Below are 24,259 nucleotides of genomic sequence, written 5' to 3' on the forward strand. Positions count from 1 at the left end.
CTAACTTAGTATAAAGCAGCTTCCTATGACAGTTGCTCTACCCTGCTTAATATAAGAGAAGCACCACTTTAATAGATGCCTCTTTGTCCAGTTAGCAAGGGTAGCAAATATCTGTAACTAGCTCTCTTTCCCTTGCAGGATGGTGGGATGAGCTAGAACTTTTGCTTCTCATTCTAAACCCACCTTCCCCCTCGGCTGCCCCAAAAGCCTTTGCTGCAGGGCCGCTGAAAGCTCCCTGTAAGCATGCAGCCCTTCTTCCACTTATTGCTGCACAGCACATGGGCCAGAATAGGTAATGTGGAAAGCCTTTAAATGGTTACTTTCCACCAACCAACCTCCCCCAATTGCTACCACAGAGCAACCAGGAACCATCTTGCTCTGAGGGGAGGGGAGGAGAGAAGAGACAGATGCAGTCCAGGGGAGCTGCCCCCATCCAGCTCCCATGGTCCAGCTAAGTGGGCTCCTCCCTCCTACAACTGCCATCACCGAGCATCCAACGACCATCTTGCTCTGAGAGGAGGAAAAAAGCAACAAAGACTAAAGAGCACAACATGTAAAGAGGCAAACTGTTATTTTTAGGGTGGTTCTTTATTCACTTTTAAAAATGTAAACTGCTCTGGGAGGTTTGCCTGAAAAGCAGATGCCAAAAATAAATGTTATAAAATTAGTCCTGTGCTGAATGATTATGTATGGCAATTTGTGGCCTTGCATAAGAGTCAGACCATTGGTCTGACCATATACTGAGTCAGACCATTGGTCTATCTAGCTTAGTATTGTCTACACAGACTGGCAGTGGCTTCTCCAAGGTTGCAGGCAGGAATCTCTCTCAGCCCTATCTTGGAGATGCCAGGGAGGGAACTTGGAGCCTTCTGCTCTTCCCAGAGCGGCTCCATCCCCTGAGGGGAATATCTTACAGTGCTTACACTTTTAGTCTCCCATTCACATGCAACCGGGGCAGACCCTGCTTAGCTAAGTCATGCTTGCTACCACAAGACCAGCTCTCCTTGTTAAAGTAGTATTAGAAAGGTGGTCTGCACCTTACAGAATTGAGCCCAGTTCTTATGTAACAGTATAAAAAGAAGTCGCCACTGTTCACTGGGTATCTGTCAGAGAAACCTTTGAGTCCAAACAGCTATAAATACTTTTTTTTTTTTTAGCCTCCTAGTTCTTAACAATCATAACCAAAATCCTACCCATAACATAGTATTTATTTTGTTCTTCCTCCCCTGAAAAATTAAGAGAAACGTCTATCTGTTCAAAAAGGCAGGACAAGAAGTTTTGTAAAAATGATTTAACATTAAATAGGCACCATGAGTGGACTTGTTTCAGTCTTCTCATATATAAAATATATCAGGAAGCAGGAACACATTCATTTTTATGAGCAGAGACATTCCAGTTACAAGAAGCCATGTAGCAAAAAAAGAGAGAGAGAGAAAAGAGTCTGACTGTTTTCACTTATATTGCTCATAAAGCTGGATTATGTGAAATAAACCCTAGAGACAGAAGCAGTATAATAGTACTCTGAATTCTCTTCTGTGTATAACACTAGAAAGCACATGCAGAGAGTGTTTTTTATTAGCACAGCACCAGATATTTTGGAATATTTATGGGACATATTGGTTACAGTTGACAAAATGAACCAAGTTTACAGCTGCTCAGATAATTTGTGCTGTCTGTACGACCATTACAAAACATTATGAATAGATACTGCTTGTCTGGCATTTTTGCAGCTGATATTCATATCCACACTATATATAATGCCTCATAAGCGAATGTATTGCATTATATAAGGATACATTTTATGCCATGAATATTTTAAAACACATTTATACACTCTGACAACTGTTTGCTGTATATTCTAGGAATCCTCGGGCTTTTAAACTAATGTTTAATAGCAGCAGTTATCAACCCCAGAACAAGAGACGTGTGAACATAACTCTTTTTTTTTTAACCAAGCTTTTAGAAGATCTTGGCACTCAACTCTTTTAGGATTGAGGACATAATCACTTCATTTTATATAAAAGGAAAGGTGGAAGCTTGATGTTTGCAAGCAAGTCTCTTCTAATACCACTGTTGTGACCCAATTAGATCAAGAGTCTTCCCCCCCACTGCCCCCGCAACACCTTCCTCTGGCATTTCAACAACTTTCCTAACTAGGCAGGCGGAGTTGTGTGGGGTGGTATGTGGGGCTTCTTTTTGTGGAGATTCTGCAAATGGATTTTGTTTCATGCACAGGGTATGAGGGGGAAATATCTGCAACTGGCTAGTGACTGGTTCTTTCCGGAGTCCCACCCCCACCTACCCCAGTAGCATAAAGCTGCTTCCTTAAGCCCTTTACAGCTATCAGACCTTGTTATGATACACTTAATTTCCTGCCACTTAATCCTGGCAGAATGTGGTCTTGAATGTGTGTGTAGACGTGGAGACAGATAGGTTGAAGATCCTTCTTTGAGGCAAAGAGATTACATTTAATATTTATCTTTTTCAAAAACACTTAACATTTATACAGTATAGTGCTTTATTTGAAGCACCTCACATGCATTAGCTTGGCAATAGGTCTGGCAGGTAGGTCAATATTATCCCATCTGAAGAACAGAGGCGGGGGACAGACAGCTGTTTCTGAGAGTGACTTGCCTGTAGACACCTTGTAAGCCCAGAGCCAAGGTTTGAACTGTGAGTTTCCCAGCTTACTCTTTTAGCTGCTGTATACCAGAACTCTAGTGGTAATCCTATTATTTGTTCTCTTTATTTTCATGTCTCAAGTTCCTTCATAAGTCTTATTGAATCCAATGAACATTGTTTCCTATAAGTAGACTGAAAATAAGCAAGCTGAGTCAATTTCACATTCTTATGGAATAGAACAATATTCTTTACATTTCAAGGTGATTAAACAAAGGCGCCCGTTTACTATAAAATTGCTTATATACTAGTAAACCTCCACCTTCCCCTGAAAACTAATTAAAGAGAGACTTCTACCAACATTATTTTTAATATTCTCATACAGATAATGAATGACAGGAAATATTTTAACTCCACTGTGAAAACTCTTCTGCTGCAAGGAAGGAGGACATATTTCAGCATTGCTTAAGATTGGATTGTGCTGTATATCAGATTCAGCTCACACTGGCTTCTGCTCAGCCATGAACATAAGGACATAACAGCAGCCCTATTGGATCAGGCCCAAGGCCTATCTAGTCCAGCATTCTATGCGGCAACATAGACAGATTCTCACAAGCTTATGAAAGCAACATGCTTTCATGAAGCTTTGAAGGCAGTGAAACATGCCTAACTGGCGGTGGGGGGAGATAGACAACACAAACTTTGCTTTGATAAAATAATCTAAAAACCTTTCTAAATAAAGAGCACTGGAAACACGGTAATACAGCCAGTTGTATAAGCAGTAAAACCTGTTTATGTAGTTAAGAAAACCTTAAGATTTAGAGTTTTTCCAAAAGAATACTATGTACTTGTTTTCAATGACACTTTCAAACAGATTGTAAAGTTAAATAAATACATTTTCACAAAAAAAGTTCTGGACAATCACATTTAACTATTTTGACCTAGCTCCATATGTAAAGACCTTTCTAGTTCCACATGATCCTGCCCCTGCTTGATCCTACAGCAGCATTTTATATCAAAGTGTCAAAACAATTTTGTCTAATAGAAATGGGGTGGGGGGAGATAGCCTGGATCCAAAGGTGCTCTTCTACCTGCAGAAAGCCTCTCCCACTTGTGGAAGATTGTTTCCGATATACAGGTGAAACTCGGAAAATTAGAATATCGTGCAAAAGTCCATTAATTTCAGTAATGCAAATTAAAAGGTGAAACTGATATATGAGACAGACGCATTACATGCAAAGCAAGATAAGTCAAGCCTTAATTTGTTATAATTGTGATGATCATGGCGTACAGCTCATGAAAACCCCAAATCCACAATCCCAGAAAATTAGAATATTACATGGAACCAAGAAGACAAGGATTGAAGAATAGAACTATATCGGACCTCTGAAAAGTATACAGTGTACTGTGCTTGATTGGCCAGCAAACTCGCCTGACCTGACCCCATAGAGAATCTATGGGGCATTGCCAAGAGAAGGATGAGAGACATGAGACCAAACAATGCAGAATTGCTGAAGGCCGCTAATGAAGCATCCTGGTCTTCCATAATACCTCATCAGTGCCACAGGCTGATAGCATCCATGCCACACCACATTGAGGCAGTAATTGCTGCAAAAGGGGCCCAAACCAAGTACTGAATACATATGCATGCTTATACTTTTCAGAGGTCCGATATTGTTCTATTTACAATCCTTGTTTTATTGGTTCCATGTAATATTCTAATTTTCTGAGATTGTGGATTTGGGGTTTTCATGAGCTGTACGCCATGATCATCACAATTATAACAAATTAAGGCTTGACTTATCTCGCTTTGCATGTAATGCATCTGTCTCATATATCAGTTTCACCTTTTAATTTGCATTACTGAAATTAATGAACTTTTGCACAATATTCTAATTTTCCGAGTTTCACCTGTAGTAGAGGAGCTTTGTGTGAAAAAACTGACCCTAAATCTAAAGAAGAAATGTGCAAATGGAAGAATGTCTTAGGACCTACTATCATTTAGGTGCAATTGCCTGTATCAGCTTCATCTACCATGTTCCGTACTATAGCACAATCAAGTCTGTGCTGCAGTACTGCGGGAAGCCTTCCACTAGCTTTTGCACAAGGGTTCATGGAACAACACTGATTTTCTCCTGTTTCCACTAACAGTTATTTGGATCCAAGCCAATGTAATTAGAAAATATGAACTATGTAGATCTGCCAGTGGGCCGAGACAGTTGTATTTTGAGGTTACAGATCAGGATGTTTGTTTCCTGTGTGTCTCTCTATGTCATATAGAGCACTGACAGCCAGAAAATATTAATATAGATCCCACCAGTGTTGTTTTTATTGCATTCTAAATAATATTGACGCAGCAAGACAGTTAACCCACATGATTTTCTTCTTATTTCACAGCTTTACTGAGGAATTGAATACGAGGAAAACAATGTTCATCAGAGGCCCCTTTTGTAGCCAGTATTCCAACTAATCCAGTTTCAGGGGAAGTTAGTACTTTTGTTTGTACAAAGGTCTGGCATGAACATTATTCCCAAATGACCACTAAAGCCTCCATGCAACATGATGTTATAGAAACTAATTATTGTCACACTCCCAAGGGCTGTTTAAATTAAACACACAAAATACTACTGCGTCCATATGAAAAGTGAGACAGTCTTGTCAATTTCCTGTACAGGTCTCTCCTCCCCACCCCACCCCCGTAGAACCAAATCAGTTTATTTACAGGTTGACTGCTGAAGTATACATTTACTCATATGTTACTTTGAAGCAAAGTAATTCTGCCATTAAGTTGTGGTGCATTCACTGCATGTTCCTAGACTAGGCTGAGAATACTTAAATCCATTCCATAGTGAGTTTCCCTCAGTCCAGGAAACTATATTCAAGCCTCTCTGTGTAACCTAGAGAGAAACAAAGACCACTGTTCATCTGGAAGTGCTCACCCTCATCTTCAGTCTTGAAGAAGATCAAAGGAACAGGAAGCTCACATGATACAAAAATAGCTTCCTTTGTAAATTGAGAAGCCTGCAAAAAAGATTGCCCAAATGACCCTCAATTTCAGCAACTGAAGAGCTAGATTAAATACTTTGAACAGCATAGCAGGCAGCTATGCAGGGGACCACTTTCTTCCAGCGTTTTAGGGTCCCCTGCAAAAGCTGCTGTTCCTTTATCCAAAGAATACCTTTCAGCAGTATTAAATAAAGTCATAGTATAACCTCATGAGAGTGAAAGAATTAACCATAAAGTGTATTGCACTTGTGTGTGTGTTTTCAGTGAATGGATGCCCTTCAAAAATAGGTGGCAGATAAAACAGCTGCACAAGATGTCTACACAGCTGCTGCATAGGTAGTGTGGAGCAGAGAGGGACACAAGAGATGAAACAAAACCCAGCTCCTTTATTCTAGATTCAGCATTCCATCCACTATGTATTTCTTTAACACAAAACAAAGAGAAAGACTATTGTATATCAAGAGACCCTCCAGTTTATTCCTACCATACTTAATCTCGTCTTGTTTAAGTAGGACATCTTGAAGTCAGTTACATTATATTGACTGAATAGTGAGAGGGAAGTCGACTTTGATCAAACACAAGGCCAGTGGTAGGAGGAGGACTGGGTTTGCACGTTTTGTGACAAAGAGTGGTGCTCATACTTCAAGCTTACTAGTGTAAGGTATTTCAGTTATATTTCAGGTACTAGAGTAAGGGATTTCAGTCTGTTGCATAATAACAGCTACATTTAGCAACATGGCATTGCATCCACAAGTGGAAGGAAAAGAGTAACTTGTTCTGTACTACAAATGAGCTAGCAGCAGTGTTCACACAGCGCTAATGGAAAAGTAGTTCCTATAGCACTGTAAGAACATGGGGGCATATTTGAATTCACTGCCATTTGTCTTGTGCAATTCTTAAGTGCGAGTTATAATACCCTTCCATGAGTTGGACAACTTTTGTATGCAGAGGGACACCTTTGGATCCCACCGAGTGTCATTTTACACATTTACTATAGTCCCATTGACAAGCAGCTTTTTGCAGTGGTAGTGGTACAAAACTGTTTCAAAACATGGGCTTTAAGTGTGATTAAAATTAAACATGGAAGTGGCTAAAACAGACTGAAAGGGAACATGAGGCTTACTACCACTTAGTTCATGGAGAATTTTGTATCTAAGTTGAGAAGAAATTGTGCCTCTCTCTTTTGCCTTCTGTTGTTGTTGTTCTCTTCCCCATTTCCCATTCTGACCATTAGGATCTACCGAGAGCACCTTCATTGCACTGCCAGCTGTATACAACATTTGAAGGTCAAGAGCACATGAAAAGGTGATCACAGTTACTGCCTACGATCTCCTTTCCTCTGGAGATTTGCCAAAGCCCAAGCATTTTCCAGAGGCAATGCCAGTCCTTTTTTATTTGGACTGGCATTTGGTGGCTGGGAGCTAAGCCAACGGAGAGTTATTTTAAGATTGGTGTTTTTTAAAAATCCTTTTTTCTGTCTCATTAAAAACCAAAACATTTTACATTCTGGACAGGGGATGATACAAATTTCAGAACTAAGTAGTTAAAACAACAACAAATTTCTAAAAAATTTCAGAACTAAGTAGTTCAAAACAAAAATTGTTTTGATTCTCAAAAGTATCAAAAGATGAGTAAAGTTTTATTTGTTCCAACAATGGGATAGCATAAAATCAACAAGTTGTTCTGGTAAGAACTAATCTGCCTGCTTTCCTTTCACTATCTCTACAATGGGACTAAATTTGGTCCAAATCGGCTACACAGTTCACAAGTTAGCCCGCTAGCACCTCCAACGTTTACGCATCTGCCGTCTTGAATTGGGGTAGATGACATAATCACAACTATGCCGTTGAGGTGTCCCTATGTATCACTCACTACAATTATACCAAATTTGGTTCAAATCGGTTAGGCGGTCCACAAGTTAGCCCACGTGCCTCAAACATTCATGCATCTGCTATCTTGGATCAGGGAGGATGACATCATCACCAACTACACCATTCGGTTAGGTGGTTCACAAGTAATCCCACTTGCATCTCAAATGTTTACCCACCCGCCATCTTGAATCGGGATTGATGACATCACAAACTATGCTATTGAGGTGTCCCTATGTGTCACTGACTACTACTGTACCAAATTTGGTTCAAATCATTTAGGCGGTTCACAAGTTAACCCACTTGTGCCTCAAATGTTTCACACATCTGCCATCTTGAATTGAGGTGGATCATTACAACTATGCCACTGAGGTGTCCATATATGTCCCTACAACTGTACACAATCTGGTTCATATTGCCCAAGGCATTGCAAAGTTTAAGGGTCGGACAGAGACACACGTACACACACCCAGGTGATCTCATAAGCTTACTTTCCTTAAGAAAAGTAGGCTAAAAATATACAGAATATGCTTTTGAATAGTGCCTCAGATCTCAGGGGCTAGTCACTGACTGTGGTATTTGTTTTCCCCCCTCCCTCTAAAAACCTTCTGATTATGGCAATTATCTGCCGGTGAGCAAAAATATGGTGAGCTGTACAATCATTTTCCACATGTCCATACAGATTTATCAGTCTCAAATACTTGCAAAGACAAAATATCACTTACAGTAATGTGCGCACACACACACAAACACACACACACTCACTATTACTCTATTTGGTCTAAGATTTATAGGTTCCTTTAAGTGGCTTTCTCCATTTGATTAGGTGTGAGCACTAATTCTGCTAGACTCATTGGAGCTGGCTGCTTGTCTCATTCTAAATGAAGCAATAAGATGTTTGGTATCAATATCTGATAAAGCAAGCTCTTTCTTCCAACAGCTCCTTCCACATGAAATTACTTAATCCTAACAATGCCACTGGATTCTGCTTTAGATTTCTTAAGACCTATTGGAAAACATTTGCAATCAGAAGACCAAGGCATTCTCAGCCCCAATTATGATTTAAAAACAACTCCCAGCCCAGTGGATGCTGATTGGTTGCAACCTCTTTGGTTCCTAAGGATTTCATCATCTGTGTAGGGTGCTGCTCCTATTATTTCCTATGGGAGAAGCATCCTACAGCACAGACACAATTCTTAGAAGCCACAGAGGCTCTGCACAGTTGCAAGCAGCATCCAAGTGGATTGGAGAACTGGCGGTGGGGAGCCCAACCCTGCGTATGTATACTCAGAAGCCCCATGATTTGGAATACTCAAGCCATTCTCAAACAGCAAGAGGGGGGAAAGTGGTTGAATTAATTTATACTTATAATCCATTTATCCATGGAGACTCAAGGTTACTAACACCTCAATTATAACCATTTATTCAATACAATCTTTCAACTGCAGACAAAGAAATGCATCAAAAACAACAGGATGCCAGTGGGACATTTTATAGATTTCAAAGCTAATATTTATATTGTGGGGTGGCGCAGCAGGGAAATGCCTGACTAATAAGCAAAAGGTTTCCAGATCGAATCTTGAAGCTGGTACTATATTGGACAGCAGCAATATAGGAAGATTCTGAAAGGCATCATCTCATACTGTGTGAGAGGAGGCAATGGTAAACCCCTCCTGTATTCTACCAAAAGAAAACCACAGGGCTCTATGGGCGCCAGGAGTCGAAATCGACTTGACGGCACACTTCACTTAGTTCTATATTGCTTTTTTAGCCTACTTTCCAGTAGGCTTGAGATCACCTGGCATTGTGTGTGCGGGTGTGCGTGCCCCCATCAACTTCAAAATGCCTGGACCAATATGAACCAAATCATGTACAGTTAAAGGGACATTTCAGTGGTGTAGTTTGTGATGATGTCATCCATCCTGATTCAAGATGATGGATACATAAATGTTTGAGGCGCAAGTGGCCTAACTTGTGAACTACCTAACCAATTTGGACCAAATTTAGTCCAGTTGTAGAGATAGTGAAAGGAAAATACGCAGATTAGTTCATACTAGAACCACTTGTTCAAGTCTTTATACACTTCTCTGAATAATATATTGTCATGTCTCCTTAGAAATAAATTGGTTTATTTAGAACAAACTTTTACAGGTAAGTGCTTAATTAATCATAAGCATGTAGAGGGCTGAGAAGGCATCCAAACAAATGGTTCTAGTACACTGGAGAATAAAGCAAAAACGAAAAGTGACACAAATACAAAACACAAGTTATTAAGCAGTTTGTATTATTTTTCCATTATCAGACTGGAAACTGAAGTGGTGGGGAAGGGGTGGCTCCCAGAGTTATTCCAGGCATCTTCATCAGATGTTGAACTTTCATTTTAAAACATTTCTAGCCCTTTTTTTATGAAGAGTGAAAATACTGTTGCTTAACTGGAAAGACACATGTTCTCAGCTTTCAGTAGTCAGGCCAATCAATGAATAAAAACAAAAGGAACAAACATGACTGATAAGCACATGGCATCTATAGATTAAGCTACCGTAAACCTACTAAGCCATTTGTATTAATTTTATTTATTTATTCATTCATTCAATTTTTATACCACCCTTCCAGAAAGGCTCAATGATAGCCCTTCCCTGTGTAACCTTTAAAACTCCATCACAAATATCTCAGATACAGGCATGATACAAGATACCTACCACCTCTGTTAAGTAGACTTTGAGCGCAACAGTGCCATAGGTCTGCTGTCACTAACATGACACACAATCAACCAGATAGCTACAATTTATATACCGTTCTGTTCCTACTAAGTTATCCACTTTCTCATATGAAAGGGCAAGAAGTAGTCTTAGCAGCTCAGGGCTGCAATTCTATGCATACTAGTTGAAGGCCACTGAATGTAGGGCGCTGCAAAAAATTGTACAGGCATAGCTCAGTAGCAAAGAAATCCACACCGCGGCTGTTTTCTTCCAATAATTTAATCCGAAATTTAAAAAAAGCAGGGCTGGGGAGATATCCCCGTTTTTCCCCATAACATATTCCAGAGGATTAGCCATTGTAACATAATCTTCTTTTTCCTTGTTTTGTCTGTCCCTTTCTTCCCCTCAGCAGAATGTTGTGCTAGATCTCATTCGATCTCGGAGAAATTACAAAATAAAAGCATGGCTTGAGATCAAAAGTCAGTCATAAAAAACCCTTTTTTAAAAAAGTGCAATGACCAGTGTGGATTATATTACACGCCTGCCCATTGAGGTGGCCCTAGCCATCTCACGTCCACGAAAAGCAGCTGCAGTCCACAGCAATACTATATTACGTCATACGCACCTCCGGCCCGGCTTCACTAAAGAATCCGGGGGGAACAGTCGGATCCCTCCCTTAGACAACTGGCCCTCCCGGGCTACAACCATTGGAACGATTTTCGGCTCAGAGTCTCTGCAAACCTAACTAAAGGAGGCGGGAAAAGGGCGTCCAGACCGAGCGCCTACTTCCCCCGCCCACCTGATGAGTATTCATAAGCTTGATGCGGCCGCGCGCGGAGGCCCACAGGGGCGGTACCTTTGCGTCTGCCACGCCCATTCACCGAGGCCTGCGTCGTGGTGGGCGTAACTAAAAACACGACGTGCCCCGCTCCCTTGCTGAATATTGATGAGACGTGTTACGAAGCATGGTGTCGTCTCACCTGGCGCGCGCGGCGATTGGACGAGGTTGTGTGTGCGTGGTGACGCTCATCGCGGCGGTGCGGGTCCCGATTGCTGCAGCCGCTTGTCAGTGTGACGAAGATTGGCACCCAGGTAAGCGCTGTCACTCAAACCTGCTCCTAGCCAGCCAGCCATCCATCACGGCGCGCCCGCCGCCACTGTCGGCCGTCTTGGCTCAACCGCGCCAACAGACCCGGGGATGTGGGGCAGAGTGTGGGGAGGCGAGCCCGCCACACGGAATAGCGGGGCGGGGGCATCCGCACCGAAACCTACCCGGAGGGGGTTAGGGGCGTCGGCAGGCAGGCGCGAGGAAGGAAAGGGAGGGGGAGTGAGGAAATTTCTGGAACAGCCGCCGACTGGCCGTTGCTTTTGTAGGAGGAGGAGGAGGTGGCGGGGGAGGAGGCGGCGGCGCGCGCGCGCGCCGTAGAAGGGACGGTGTCGCGCGCCTGAGGGGGTGGAGTAGGTGAAGGATGGGAGAGAAAAGGGCAACAGCTGTTCGCGGCGCGAGGTGAAGCGGGGGAGGGTGTCATTTAAAGGGGCCGCCACCTTGAGGGACATTCCGATGGAGTGGAGGCAGAGCGAGCCGCTTAGCAGCTGTTGCTGGCTCTTTCCTCCCCGCTTCTTCCTATACGCCTTTGCCTGCTTGCTCGAGTGCAGCTCGGGACTCCCTTGCTGGCAACCCTCGCCAAGGAGTGGAGCAAAGCACTGGCTTAAGGGAACTGCCTATCGGCCTTCCTCCTTCCCTCGCCGCGGGCGGCTTGCCGGCTTTCCGCTTCCTCCTTCTCCTGGGTCGAAATAATCCTCCTCTTCGCACACAAACTGGCGCGGGAACGCAGTGAAGCGTCGGAAAATCCACGGGAATTGTTATGTAACGCGACTGTTTTCAATAAAGCGCGGGGCGTCCGCCTCTTGGTTTCTGAGCCCTTTTCAGATATTTGCTGCTTGGTGACCTGCTGCCTGCAGGCACAAAGGCCAGGAATATGCATTTCAAGACTTTCGTGTAATAAGTCAGAAGGGGTAGTGGGGGGAAGACAGCACCCTAAATGGCAGGCTATTATACGGAAACTTCTGAGGAACCGACAGATAATCCCCCGGGAATGATATGCTTCTTGAGTGGTGGCAGGGGACACTTTCTTTGTACTACTAAATATTAGTTTTCTTTGCATGGGAGTAAATGGGAAAACATGTGTTTGGTAGAGGAGCCAGCATTCCGTATTCTTAGCTGTAAATGTCACACGCTTAAAAGTGTGGTCAGGTAACATGTACTCTAGCTTTGCTTGATGATGGTAATAAACAATATGAGGTTCCAGATAATTCATCCAGTTTTTCTCAAATTGATGTAGACTCAAGTTTTAGTGTTCAAGTGCATTGGTCAATTAAGTGGTTGAATAAAAAGCTTATCCCTGCTAACTGAGCAAAGAGGCATCTTTCTAAGTGGCAATTCTCTTATATTTAGTAGGGGGAGAGCAACTGGCCCTATCCAACTGCCATCCTTCCAGTGGCGGCTGTTGGTGTGTACCTTGATGTTGCTTTTTAAATTGTGAGCCTTTGGGGACAGGGAATCATTCATTATTTATTTTTCTATGTAAACTGCTTTGTTGAAAAATGGTATATAAATATCAGTAGTAGTAGTCACCACAAGTGGCACAGTGGGGAAATGCTTGACTAACAAGCAGAAGGTTTCCGATTTGAATCCCTGCTGGTCCTATATTGGGCAGCAGCAATACAGGAAGATGCTGAAAGGTGTGTGAGAGGAGGCAATGGTAAAGCCCTCCTGTATTCTACCAAAGAAAACCACAGGGCTCTGTGGTTGCCAGGAGTCAAAATCGACTTGACGGCACACTTTACCTTTTAGTAGTATTACTACATTAAAATACACTTTTAACATTTTATAAAACCCCATTGAGTTCTCCTCTGCTTCAAATTAGTTTTGAGTGCTCAGGTGGAAGAAGCAACTTTACATAGTCCCAAATTTAAGAAAAGAAGTGTTTTTTTAAGGATTAGTGATAACCTATACTTCACAGCAGAAATTGCAATCTAAATACTTTCAGAGGATTTTTTTTACCCAGCTGACACATGCAGCTTACTGAATGCTTATGCCTTTTAACTAAAGCCACAGTCCATTTCTCTTTTCTAAAATTATGTCCTGTAGTATTAAGTGGAGGGGGAGGTGTGTTTGATTCCAAAACAAACAAATCAGAATTCTGTGTCAGAAGTAACTTGTGTTCTGCGGTGCAAAAAAGAAAAAGGAAGTTTTAATTCTGACATGTATAAGTAATGCAGTTAGCAGATCTGCTTAATTTTGTGTAATTCTGCTGGGAAATTTCTTCACAAGGCAATGAAGCCATGGACTACTCCATAAATCTTGCTCAGCTCTTTCCCTACAGGTCCTAATAACTCGGCAAGCATTTCAAGCCTATTTTTGAAAACCTAAGGGTTAGAAACTTGCCCCTTTTAAAAGGGCAACATTCTCAGGATGCTGGATTTTGTACTTTTAAGGTGCCATCAGGAAACAGGGTTCTGAGTTTCAGCTTATTAAATACACTTTAACATTCTGTAACAATTTGTGAGAAACAGAATGGGACTCGTATTCCTAAGGACACTAGCATTTGAAGGATTAAGCATGCAAATCTACCTTGCCTTGCAGGGGCGTAACTATAATAGGGCAAGGGGAGACAGTTGACTGGGGGCCCACTGCCTTGGGGTGCCCAGAGGCAAGTCACGTGACTGACTCCCCCAGCCGCGCACCCGGCCGGGCTTCCTTCAGTTGTATTCATCCTCCGAAATTGATGTGAGTGTTAAGACCTGGAGCTACCAGAACAGCATGTCTTTCTCTAGTACCATTAAATGACTTGCATCGTCCACAATTTACAAAATTTTTGAGCTGAGCTTCAGTGGGGTGGGGGACCCATTTTAAAATCTTGTCTCTGGGCCCACTCCAACCTTGCTACGCCCCTGTTGCCTTGTAACTAAATTGAGCCAGAAGAGTAGAGGTAGTCCAAGACATTTTGCTTCTTGAGGTGAAGGACAATATCTGTGTGTGGGTGCTCAGCATTCTCAGGCCATGCTTCCAGGGCAGTGGCAGCACTATCAGACTGTATCACCATACAAGGCAGTCATGGCAGGGCATTCCTAGCTCAAGTTGGGAGTGGAGAAAGAAGAATCGGTAGGGTGAGAAGTGGCAGTGGATGGTGGGGGTAGCCCTGGCTCTTGCCATGCACTGTGCTCTTCCCTGCACCCATGCCTGAGACAACCTTCTCACTCTGTCTCATGGAACGACTTCCCCTGCTTACAAGAATGCCTTGGTGCTCCTGTGCATGGAAATGAATCCTATGATGCTATTGCAGGTGTGCCCAAACAATAAGGTTAATAGACTGAACGGTAGCACTGAATCAATCTATACTTGACAGAAAACATTACCACATTGAGGCAATTATTTTTATTTTGGTGAGCAATTAAGTTGATTGTGAGGCAGTTCTCACCTGGGCTAAGGAAGCCCAGCCTGGTTTCAGTTGGTGGTCGTGTGCTACAACGGGAGTCAAGCAGCTCCCAGCGGCAAGTCCACGTAAATGCACCCCCCAAAAAACAAGGTTGGGGGAGCGCGCGCTCCACTAACCCAATTTTTCTAATCGTTTGTCTGTGGCAGACACTCTTGGGGAGGGGTTACCCAGGAAATGCACTGCGCACTCCTGCATTACTGGGGCGCCACATGGTAGGCTTCCCTTCACCCGACTCCTGGAGCTGCCAGATGAGCGGTCGCCAGAGCAAAGCCTCCGCTCGGTGGGTAATCGCCTGCCCAGCAATGGGCCAGTGATTGTCCCACAAGCCCCTTTTCGTCTCTACACATGGATTGTGTGTAGAGCCTTAGTATCATGTTCCTGAGAGCAAATCCTGCTGAAGAAAGTAGCAACTAGTTCCAAGTAGAATGCATTTATTAGGCTGTATTACCGATATTGGAGTATTGCTAACAAAACAAGTGTCAGATGCATTTATATAAGTGCTTTAGATGGGGATGTGTAAAAAAAAACAAAAAAACCCCAAGTTGAAACTGTTGAGCACAATGCTATAATCCTGCCCTTTGCTACTGTAGTTAAGATTGGGAGTTCTTTAATTTCTGTTGAAGACACAGAATAATTTGTCTTATTCAGTGTATCTGATGACAGGCTCTTCTACAAATAGAATAGAAATGACCTTATATTTTCTCTTAAAGGAGAATGTGTGAGTTTGCAATGTGGCCACCCCATGCTGAACTCAAAACAGAATGCATAAGCAATTATTAAAACTTGGTTTGTAACTTATACGTTGTAAAATTACGGTTTAATATGTGTCTGGTATTTACTATAGCAGTCTAGCACAAATCAACACTTTTTGTTTTGGTTTGGTTTATAAGAACAGCCCTACTGGATCAGACCCAAGGCCTATCTAGTCCAGCATCCTGTTACCCACAGCAGCCTACCAGATACCTCTGAGAAGCCCACAGGCAAGAGATGAAGGCATGTTACTCCACTGTAACTGGTATTCAGAGACATCCTGCCTCTAAGCCTAGAGATAGCCTATAGCCATCAGGACTGGTAGCCATTGATAGATCACTCCTCCATGAATTTGTCTAAGCCCCTTTTATTTTTTTATTCATTCATTCATTCTACACATTTTTATACTGCCCAAAACTCATGTCTCTGGGCACTTCACAACAAGATAAAAACAAAAGTAAAACACCGGTTAAAAACAAAAAGGAATTTAAAATACAATTTAAAAATTTTAAAACAATGTTCTAAAACTACATTAAAAATAATCAAAACAGTATCAGTTAAAAGCCACTTTTAAAGCCACTTAATCTGGTGACCATCACCACATTCTGTGGCAGATAATTCAATAGATTAATTATGCTGTGTGAAAAATAACTTCCTTTTGTCTATACTAAATTCCTCTGCAAACAGTTTCATGGAATAACCCCTGGTTCTAGTGGTGTGAGAGAGGGAGGAAAATATATCTTTGTATCATGCATGATTTATAAACCTCTATCATGTCTCTCCTTGGTTACCTTTTTTCTAAACTAAAAAGCCCCAGATATTGTAGCCTTGCCTCATAAGGAAGGTGCTCTAGGCCCCTGATCATCTTGGTTAGCCTCTTCTGCACCTTATCCAGTTCTATAATGTCCTTCTTGAGATATAGGATTCAGAACTTTACACAGGATTCCAAATGTGACTGTATCATAGACTTGTATAAGGGCTTTATAAATATTAGCAGTTTTATTTTCAATCCCCTTCCTAATGATCCACTTCCCTCAACTGTGAAAACTGTCCATTTATTCTCACACTGTTTCCTGTCCTTTAGCTAGTTACCAATCCACAGATGAACCTGTCCCCTTATCCCATGACTACTAAGTTTACTCAAGAGTCTTTGATGAAGAACTTTGTCAAAACCTTTTGCCAAGTCCAAATATATTGTGTCAGCTGGATCACCTCTATCCACATGCCTGTTGCCACTCTCACAGAACTCCAAGAGATTAGTGAGGCAAACTAGCAGAAGCCATGCTGGTTCTCCTTCAGCAAGGCCTGTTTCTTTATATGTCACGATTTTATCTTTAAGTATGCTTTCCACCATTTTATCTGGCACTATGAATATTTATATACTGCTTCTCAACAAAGGTTCTCAAATCAGTTGTTGTTGTTATTATTATTATTATTAAATTAATAATAATAATAATAATTCAGTTTCTATACTGTCTTTACAAAAAGGGCTCAGGGCAGTTTACACAGAGAAATAATAAATAAATAAGATGGATCCCTGTCCCTAAAGGGCTCACAATCTAAAAAGAAACACAAGATAGATACCAGCAACAGTCACTGGAGGTACTGTCCTGGGGGTGGATAGGGCCAGTTACTCTCCCCCTGCTTAATAAAGAGAATCAGCACGTTAAAGGTGCCTCTTTTCCAAGTTAGCAGGGGTTAGAACAAATAAAGAACAAATAAAGATGACTTCCTGTGAACATAAGATAGACACTAGAGGGATGCTGTGCTCAGGTTGAATAGAGCCTGTTGCTGTCCCCCTACTAAATATGAGAATCACCATTTTAAAAGCTGTCTCTTTGTTCAGTTAGCAAAGTAAGCTTAATCACATCCTTAGAATATGGTGGTAAGCAAATACTGAATATTTTCTTAAATTTTTTATTGCATCTTAAGTCTGTATTTTTAAAACAGGATCTCATGTTTCATTATTTGCATTCCCGTAAAGAAATGAGATGTTCTGAGGATATGAAAAATAAAGATTCAAAGTCAAGTTTTTTCCTGTTGTTAGAATTGTGTGGGTCTGGAGTTCTTTTTAAAAGAAGTTTCTAGATTACACTGCAATATTTACATAAATTGGAAATTGCTTTAGAAGCATTGCAGTACAATGGAAGAATAAGAGCCATTTCATTTTATGTTTTATTACATATGAATAGCCACAAAGTTATTGTAGTACAGGTGGCCATCATTATTTGGGTGTGTGTGTTCTGTTCTCAGCTATATGTGTGAAAACAGAAACCACAAATAATGAAACCTTACCCCTATGCGAATCTTGGGGTTAGATTCCTAAACAAACACAAAAGGCTAAAAATGGGGGTGGGGGAAAGGAGTAGATATGGAAACCAGGTGTCTAGGACCTTGTGGATAGCAATTGCTATCCTTGTGGATAGCAATTGCTGGAACTGGGGATAAGGAGGGCCAACTGTAATAGGAAATCACCTCTTCTAATACAGTAGTTCTGTGAAAGAGCATTCTGCAAACTGCCTGTCATATCATGCTGGAATAAACTATAGCAAGCAATTAAGCAGATTTTACAAATTATATATATTTAATCAGTCCAGCAAGGACCGTTACACATGAAAGCAGTTTATTGAAGAGGAAGATCAGTTTTTTATGCTGCTTATGAGGAAAACATGAACATCCTGCTTTATTGAACTTCTCTAACTTCTTATGACTTGGTAATGTGAATACTATAGAATCCATTAGTATTTTCCTTTAGATTTCTGATTTGGTCCAAAAAAGTTTGCAGCTTCCCTTAACCCTTATATTTAGAAGTACTAGAAAATTTGTGTAGAAACACAGTTTTCTACAGTTAGTCCTCTTTCAGCTATAGTTCAACTTTAATTGAAACGGCAAACCCTCCAAAGAAAGGTATTCTTTGTTTCTCTCCTTGTAGCACAACCACCTATGCTTAAGTAATCTCTTTTTTCATATATTCTCTTTCCTCAAATATAAATATGGGTTCATATGTTCAATAACTCCATCATTTATTTTTAAGCTATTTGTCCAGAAGGATACAACATCTCTTTAGAAGACTTTTTGATTGTATATAGAATTGTAACCACAGAAGTTGATCTAGAATTTGAATGTCTTCCCCAAATCTGTATTATAATTTTGGAATCTGAAGCAGTATTTTGAGATGGAAATATATAAAGGTACATATACCTTCTCATAATAAATATTGTGGTTTCCCTTTGTATCTGCCATTTGGTGTAATAATTAAGTAGGAGATTAATAAATTAGAATAGCTTCATGACATCTGTGCGCAGCTGAGCAATGTGAGAATAGACCTTTTACAGGTGGGTTTCCTTTTCTCCTTCCTCTTAAGATGTAGAGTCTGTGTTTTCTCACCTGCTGTCAATGCAGAGGTTCTTGTTGTAGCCATTGGGCAATGGGAGCGACACACCCCTACTGCTATTTCTTGTAAGCAGTTTAAATCTATAATGAACATTGAGAAATTCCCCTCAAAGAAACTTATATTTGACATAGGAGAACAATGTGACAGCTAACTGAAAGGTTGCATAGTGGAAGAAGTAATCTGGTTTGCACAGGCAAGGAAAGACTGTCCATCTGCAGAGGAAGGAAAAAGGATGTTCTTTGGTAAGCACCAAACAAGGGATGTTCAAAAGCAATACAGTACATCTCTGGGTGAGCAGTGTGAGTAAGGAAGATACAGCTCTCTGAATGAAGATCTCTATGTCTGGGAGCCTTTTGCAGTCTCCTGAGGTAGCTGGCAGCCAACGGCTGCCTATGCTGAAGCAAGACAGCCTGCTTACCATGTAATACCTTGTGAAATAATGCACGTAGAACTGTTCTGTAATTTTCAATAATTCTTCCACTGATGTAGAAACCCCTAACAATAGGCTAAAATTTCTATGGGAACCTGTTCTCCCACGTGCTCTAGTCCATCATGAGATAGTAAGGAAGATCTTTTCTCTTCTTAGAACTTGGATATATATTTTTTAATGTAGTTACATATCTTGTGAATTCAAAGATTTGTTTGAAATACAATTTCCACAACAAAATTCAGAGAATAGGGCATCAGGTTAACATACAACCTTCTAGTTGATGAACAAGGTCTTCATAAATACAAGAGTAGGTGAATATCTTCGATAGATGCAGTGGGCACTTGGGTAAGAGCTTTCAGAACCATATTCATCCTCTGATTATGCCTTAGAGTGGGTACAAGTATAGATGAAAAAAGCCTGAGTAAATTAAGGGTACTGGGCAGTGCCACTGATTGGTATCGGTGGAGGGAGTTTTCCAAGGAATGTCTACAGATTCTTACTTGCTTCCTATTTGATTTGCTTGCCTAGGGAAGAAAACATTAGGCTTTTCTGCTTTGTGTCTGAAAATGTGTATGAAAGTATACAAAGGAAGGCATACATGACAATCAGAAATTCATCAAGTGAAACTTCTCCCAGCATGCCTAGGAAAATCTTCACCTGCTAGATTACTACCTGTTACTTGTTAAAAATCTAGGAGCCCTGTCAGGAAAAAAAGCAACCTTATGCAATACAGACTTGGGGCCATTATATTTTTCTTATAAAGGCATAATTTCCATGTGGCTTTTCCTGCATGTTTTCTATAGTGTCTGAAGCACCGTGTGAGTGATTTTCCTGTTGAGAGCACAGATACTCCTTTCTTTTCTTCAAGGCTGAGTATTGCATTTATAGACATTTGCGTGTCTAAATGTGCTTTTTATTTGCTCCCCGTGGTACCTCAGTGTGGACCATCCTGTACACAGAAACCCCTTGTAGCAGCTGAAAAAGTGCCCTTGTGATAGTAGAAATGGCTCAGTTCACCCTGAGGTTGCTCTACGTGTACACAGGAACAGGTGTGTGCACCCCATCCCAAAGCTGTTGAGGAGTTCTATCCTCATTCTACTGAACTCCCCTGCCAAGCCTAATAATGCATATCTTCAACCCCCAAAACATACTTTTCGCCCCTTGCTTCAAGAGTGCCCTTCCTCCCACCTGAAAAAAAATTAAAAAATGAGGAGTTGCTCCTTAAGCTTTCCCTCGGTCTGCTGCCCTGGAAAGGGAGGTTTGCATTGAGATAAAAAGAAGCTGGCTTATATGTGTGTGTGTTTTAACTGGCCATTTGTGGGTGAAAGAGAAAATGTGGCGCGTGAGGGGCCAAATTGGGGCAGTTATGTGAGGGGGTGAGCCCATGTGAATGTGAGAGAGCATGTTCTATATGAGGAGCACTGTTAAGTTGTTAGTATTGTTCTTTGGTGCAGCCACACCCCTGGAGAATTTTTAGCCTGCATTGTGGTTTCCAAGCCTGAAAAGATACTTCATCCCAGGGCACAATAAAAAATACCCTGGTGTGCCATCTGGTCTTGTAACTGTGACCAGTATCAGATATTCCTTAAGAGGGAATAACCTGAGAAAGAACAGCTTTCTCAAATCCCAGAAGGACTTGTTTAGCATTGTTCATTGTTCTACATAGTTCTGAGTTATATCCCTTTTGGCATGTTTTGTTTTAGTCAGCGAAACCACATATGATCTTCAGACAGAAATGATTATTTAATCAGTATTTTGTGGCAGTGACTAGTCCATTTTGTTGACAGTCCCTACAATTCTTAATATGAGTGTAAGGAACAAGTGATTAACCTATGTAATATTTATCACTTTGCATAGCTTTTCTACTAAATAATATGACTTGAATGGTCATAATCTTATCTGCTTTTGTGGAGGAGGTTCTTGGAACTTTATGGGCTGCTGTGGAAAATATATGTAAATTGAATTGTATTATTTAAAAAAATCTCAGTTTACTGTTGCCCACACAGATTTCAGTCATATTTTGTGTTCTATAACTAAAAAGAAAAAAATGTCTCTTGGAAAAAATGCTAACTTTTGTGGGTTTTTTTCCCTTTAGCTAATTGAACTAAGGTATGATGAATCTGACTTTATAAGAACCCGCAGTAATCATGATGGCGACGCAGACATTAAGTATAGACAACTATCAAGATGGACAACAAGTGAGAACACTTTTTTAAAATCTCAAATTGTGTGCTGCATGGTAGCAGATTAAAGAAATATTTAGCTTATAGTGGCACCCAACACTTTAAACCACTTCCATCTGGTCTCTACAACTTGCTGGTAGTTTGTTTTTATTTAACACATTTGTATACCGCCCCAAATGCAAGTCTCTGTTACTTTTGACGTGCCACACAAGCCATGCTGCTAGTTTATATATTGCCCATTTCTAGTGGTGTTTATAGAAAGGTAGTCTGAAAGCAACTGAATTATCAGAAACAAAAATCACGTTTGAAGAGAATTGCTTTACTAAACAAAGTTTGTTCAATTTGCATCCAAACAAGCATATCTCTGACTTCTATGGCTCGCATATGTAGCAATGCCTTCCTGAGTAAGAAAGTTAGTGCAAGCAGTCCTTGGCACCACTACAGCTCTCTGAGTCTGCTGAAAAGGTACTACCAAGGGACTATCAGCAGGGTGAGGGGGAAGAGTCCTGAAACCAGGTGGAGGGCACATACCACTAGTGGAGCTCTGCCCACTAGCTGCTGGAGCTAGTGAAACTCTTCCTCAGCTACACACACACCTCTGCAGCTACTCGCAGCTCAGCCCATATTGCTGCTGAGGGCCCTTGAATTTTAGCAATGCCTTTTCAACAGGCACAGGGGACTGCAGAGTTGATTTGCACTCTTCTGCTGATGTTCCTGTGTGTGTGAGCCTATATTTCTTTTATTCCATTGACTCCATTTCTTTGGCAACTGAATTGACTGTAATACTAATAATGTTATAGGGGTGTGTGAACCGGTTTGACAGGTCTGAGTTCGGACTGGACCGGCCCTGGCTTGAACAGAACCGGTCCAAACCGGTTCGGGGCATTGCTTGTAAAGGGGAATCCGCTGAGAGATTCCCAAAGGGGGAGGCGAGAGGGGAACTTACCTTCCCAGCAATGTCAGGGTCTCCTCTAACCCCCTGCTGGCCTCCTCAGTAGCAGCCTGGGCCAGCAGCTGCCACCCAGCTTGGGCCTCCGTGCAGTAACTGCAGAGCACACAGCAGGCCTCCATGAACAAATGGAGGCCATTAGAATAGAGAGCCCGGTGCTCTTGCACAAGAGCACCAGGCTATCTATTCTAATGCGCAGAGGCCCACTGCACACTGCAGTTACTGCACAGAGGCCTGAACTGGGCCGCAGCCACCAGCCCAGGCCGTTATTGGGGAGGCTGGTGTGTGTGTGGGGGGGTTGTTAGAGCAACTCCCTGCTGTCCCACCACCACCAGCAGGAAGGTAATTCTCATTCTCTCTCTCTCTCTCTCTCTCTCTCTCTCTCTCTCTCTCTCTCTCTCTCTTTCTCTCTCTCTCTCTCTCTCTCACACACACACACACACACACACACACACACACACACACACACACACACCACCCTTAGGGAATCCCCCTTTGCCTGTAAAGCGGAATCCTCAGCGGATTCTTCTTTACAAGCATTGAGCCAAACCAGTCCACGAACCAGTTTGACAGTCAGACCAGGCCTGGTTTGAATTTGTACCAAACCGGCCATACCAGTTCTGTACACATCCGTATTGTGTTCATGGAGCCAGCCCTTTTGTCAGGGAATAGCCCCCATTCTGCAGTGCTGTAAAGGGCAAAACAGCTCACTTGATATGAGACAAGGTGGATTTGGTATTCCATGTTTATTGGCTGGTTTAGTATTTCTTTAGCTGTAATTTATGCACAATGCCTTTCATAACCATTATTATTTTTGATGCTTTCTGGATTTTAATTATTATTATTTACTTCTGATCTGGTCTATCTTTTACCAAAACAAAAAGGGAACAACCATCATGCGTCTGTTACCTAAACCCATAATCTGTTTCTTTGCTTTGCTGCCAAGGCTGCCAGCTATCTGGTATTGTAGCTCCCTATTTGGTATTTTGCCTGAAGTTCGTGATTGGGTATTTTACTGAATAAATCAGTGTGAACCAATATGAGGGAGGAGGAGGGAGGTTCAGGCTCTTCCTATGGATAGTGAGACTCCAGTGATGAACTAGGTTACATTCCCTAATATGAAGAAACCCACTAGGCTTCATGCAGTGACCAACCCAAAACTTACTTACCTCTCTGCATGCAGTTAAAATTTGCCTCTAGACCCACCTTTGCTTTCACTTGCTGAGCAAGTATTTTTAAAATCTCAAGATGGGAATCCTGCTAGCTCTTTTATGACAACAACAATTGCTTTTTGTTCACAATGGTTTTAAAAACAAAACGTCAGTGTTAATGTCAGACCTCGCCCACCTGCCCACCCTGCTTTGTAGTCTCCTCATCAATCTAAAACTTGTTATTAAGATATGTTTTGCTATTTCCATGGTGATCACAGAAACCAGCCTCTGAATAGATGGGCTGTAAGCTACACTTCTTTTTTCTGCTTGCTAGGTTTATTTGACCATGGGGGGTGGAGTCAATGGAGCAGTAAGTATGGGCATAAATGAACTTCTAGATGGCTTCTAGAATGGCTTTTCATTTTATTTGTATATGTTGAAAACGTACTGGTGTATCTTCTCTGCTGTTTAGAGTAAATGCTTACACTGATATAGTTCTGTTGCCTTTCCAGTGTAAGTAGTCTTTCCCAGAAATGGCACGCCAATAGTTTTTTCTCCCATTCAGTGGTAATATCCTTTATATGTTTGCCAAATATATGTTTGTTTCTTCACCTGTTGCATTTTCAGATTGTTGCAAGGTAGGTAATAACCTTTGAAAAACTGGTCATGTCGTGCAGACTGGTCACTCTTTGGGAGAAGGTGGCAGTCTTG

General features: G+C 41.6%; 2 protein-coding genes and 1 long non-coding RNA gene across 20 annotated transcripts in view; 1 reads left to right on the forward strand and 2 right to left on the reverse strand.

The window, feature by feature from the left end:
* The window catches only part of WDR4 (WD repeat domain 4), a 63,161-nt gene extending 51,568 nt beyond the window's left edge, over window positions 1-11,593 (reverse strand). The window contains exon 1 of the mRNA XM_053306497.1: window positions 11,173-11,593. Within this exon, the coding sequence (XP_053162472.1) occupies window positions 11,173-11,222 (50 nt within the window). The 5' untranslated portion in view covers window positions 11,223-11,593. The remainder of the gene's footprint in view (window positions 1-11,172) is intronic.
* On the reverse strand, window positions 1,558-11,042 carry LOC128349710 (uncharacterized). 3 transcript variants are annotated; one of them, XR_008318931.1, is made up of 2 exons: window positions 10,818-11,042; window positions 1,558-2,814 (listed from the first exon to the last, which is right to left on the reverse strand). It is a non-coding gene; the product is annotated as an uncharacterized LOC128349710 (long non-coding RNA). The 3 variants fall into 3 exon arrangements; XR_008318932.1 differs by having other exon boundaries at window positions 10,193-11,042; XR_008318933.1 differs by lacking the exon at window positions 1,558-2,814 and adding an exon at window positions 5,992-9,947 and having other exon boundaries at window positions 10,193-11,042.
* The window catches only part of PKNOX1 (PBX/knotted 1 homeobox 1), a 49,759-nt gene continuing 36,628 nt past the window's right edge, over window positions 11,129-24,259 (forward strand). For 5 of the 16 annotated variants that reach the window (XM_053306482.1, XM_053306491.1, XM_053306481.1 and 2 more), the window contains exons 1-2: window positions 11,129-11,284; window positions 21,361-21,463. In XM_053306482.1, coding sequence (XP_053162457.1) covers window positions 21,413-21,463 — 51 coding nt within the window. In that variant the 5' untranslated portion in view covers window positions 11,129-11,284; window positions 21,361-21,412. Of the gene's footprint in view, window positions 11,285-11,679; window positions 11,700-18,412; window positions 18,633-20,682; window positions 21,076-21,360; window positions 21,464-21,948; window positions 22,167-22,625; window positions 22,740-24,259 lie in introns of those variants that run through there. The other 11 variants (XM_053306484.1, XM_053306488.1, XM_053306494.1 and 8 more) reach the window with 10 other exon arrangements.

The sequence above is a fragment of the Hemicordylus capensis genome, chromosome 3 (assembly GCF_027244095.1).
Source record: "Hemicordylus capensis ecotype Gifberg chromosome 3, rHemCap1.1.pri, whole genome shotgun sequence".
Taxonomy (NCBI): Eukaryota; Metazoa; Chordata; class Lepidosauria; order Squamata; family Cordylidae; genus Hemicordylus; species Hemicordylus capensis.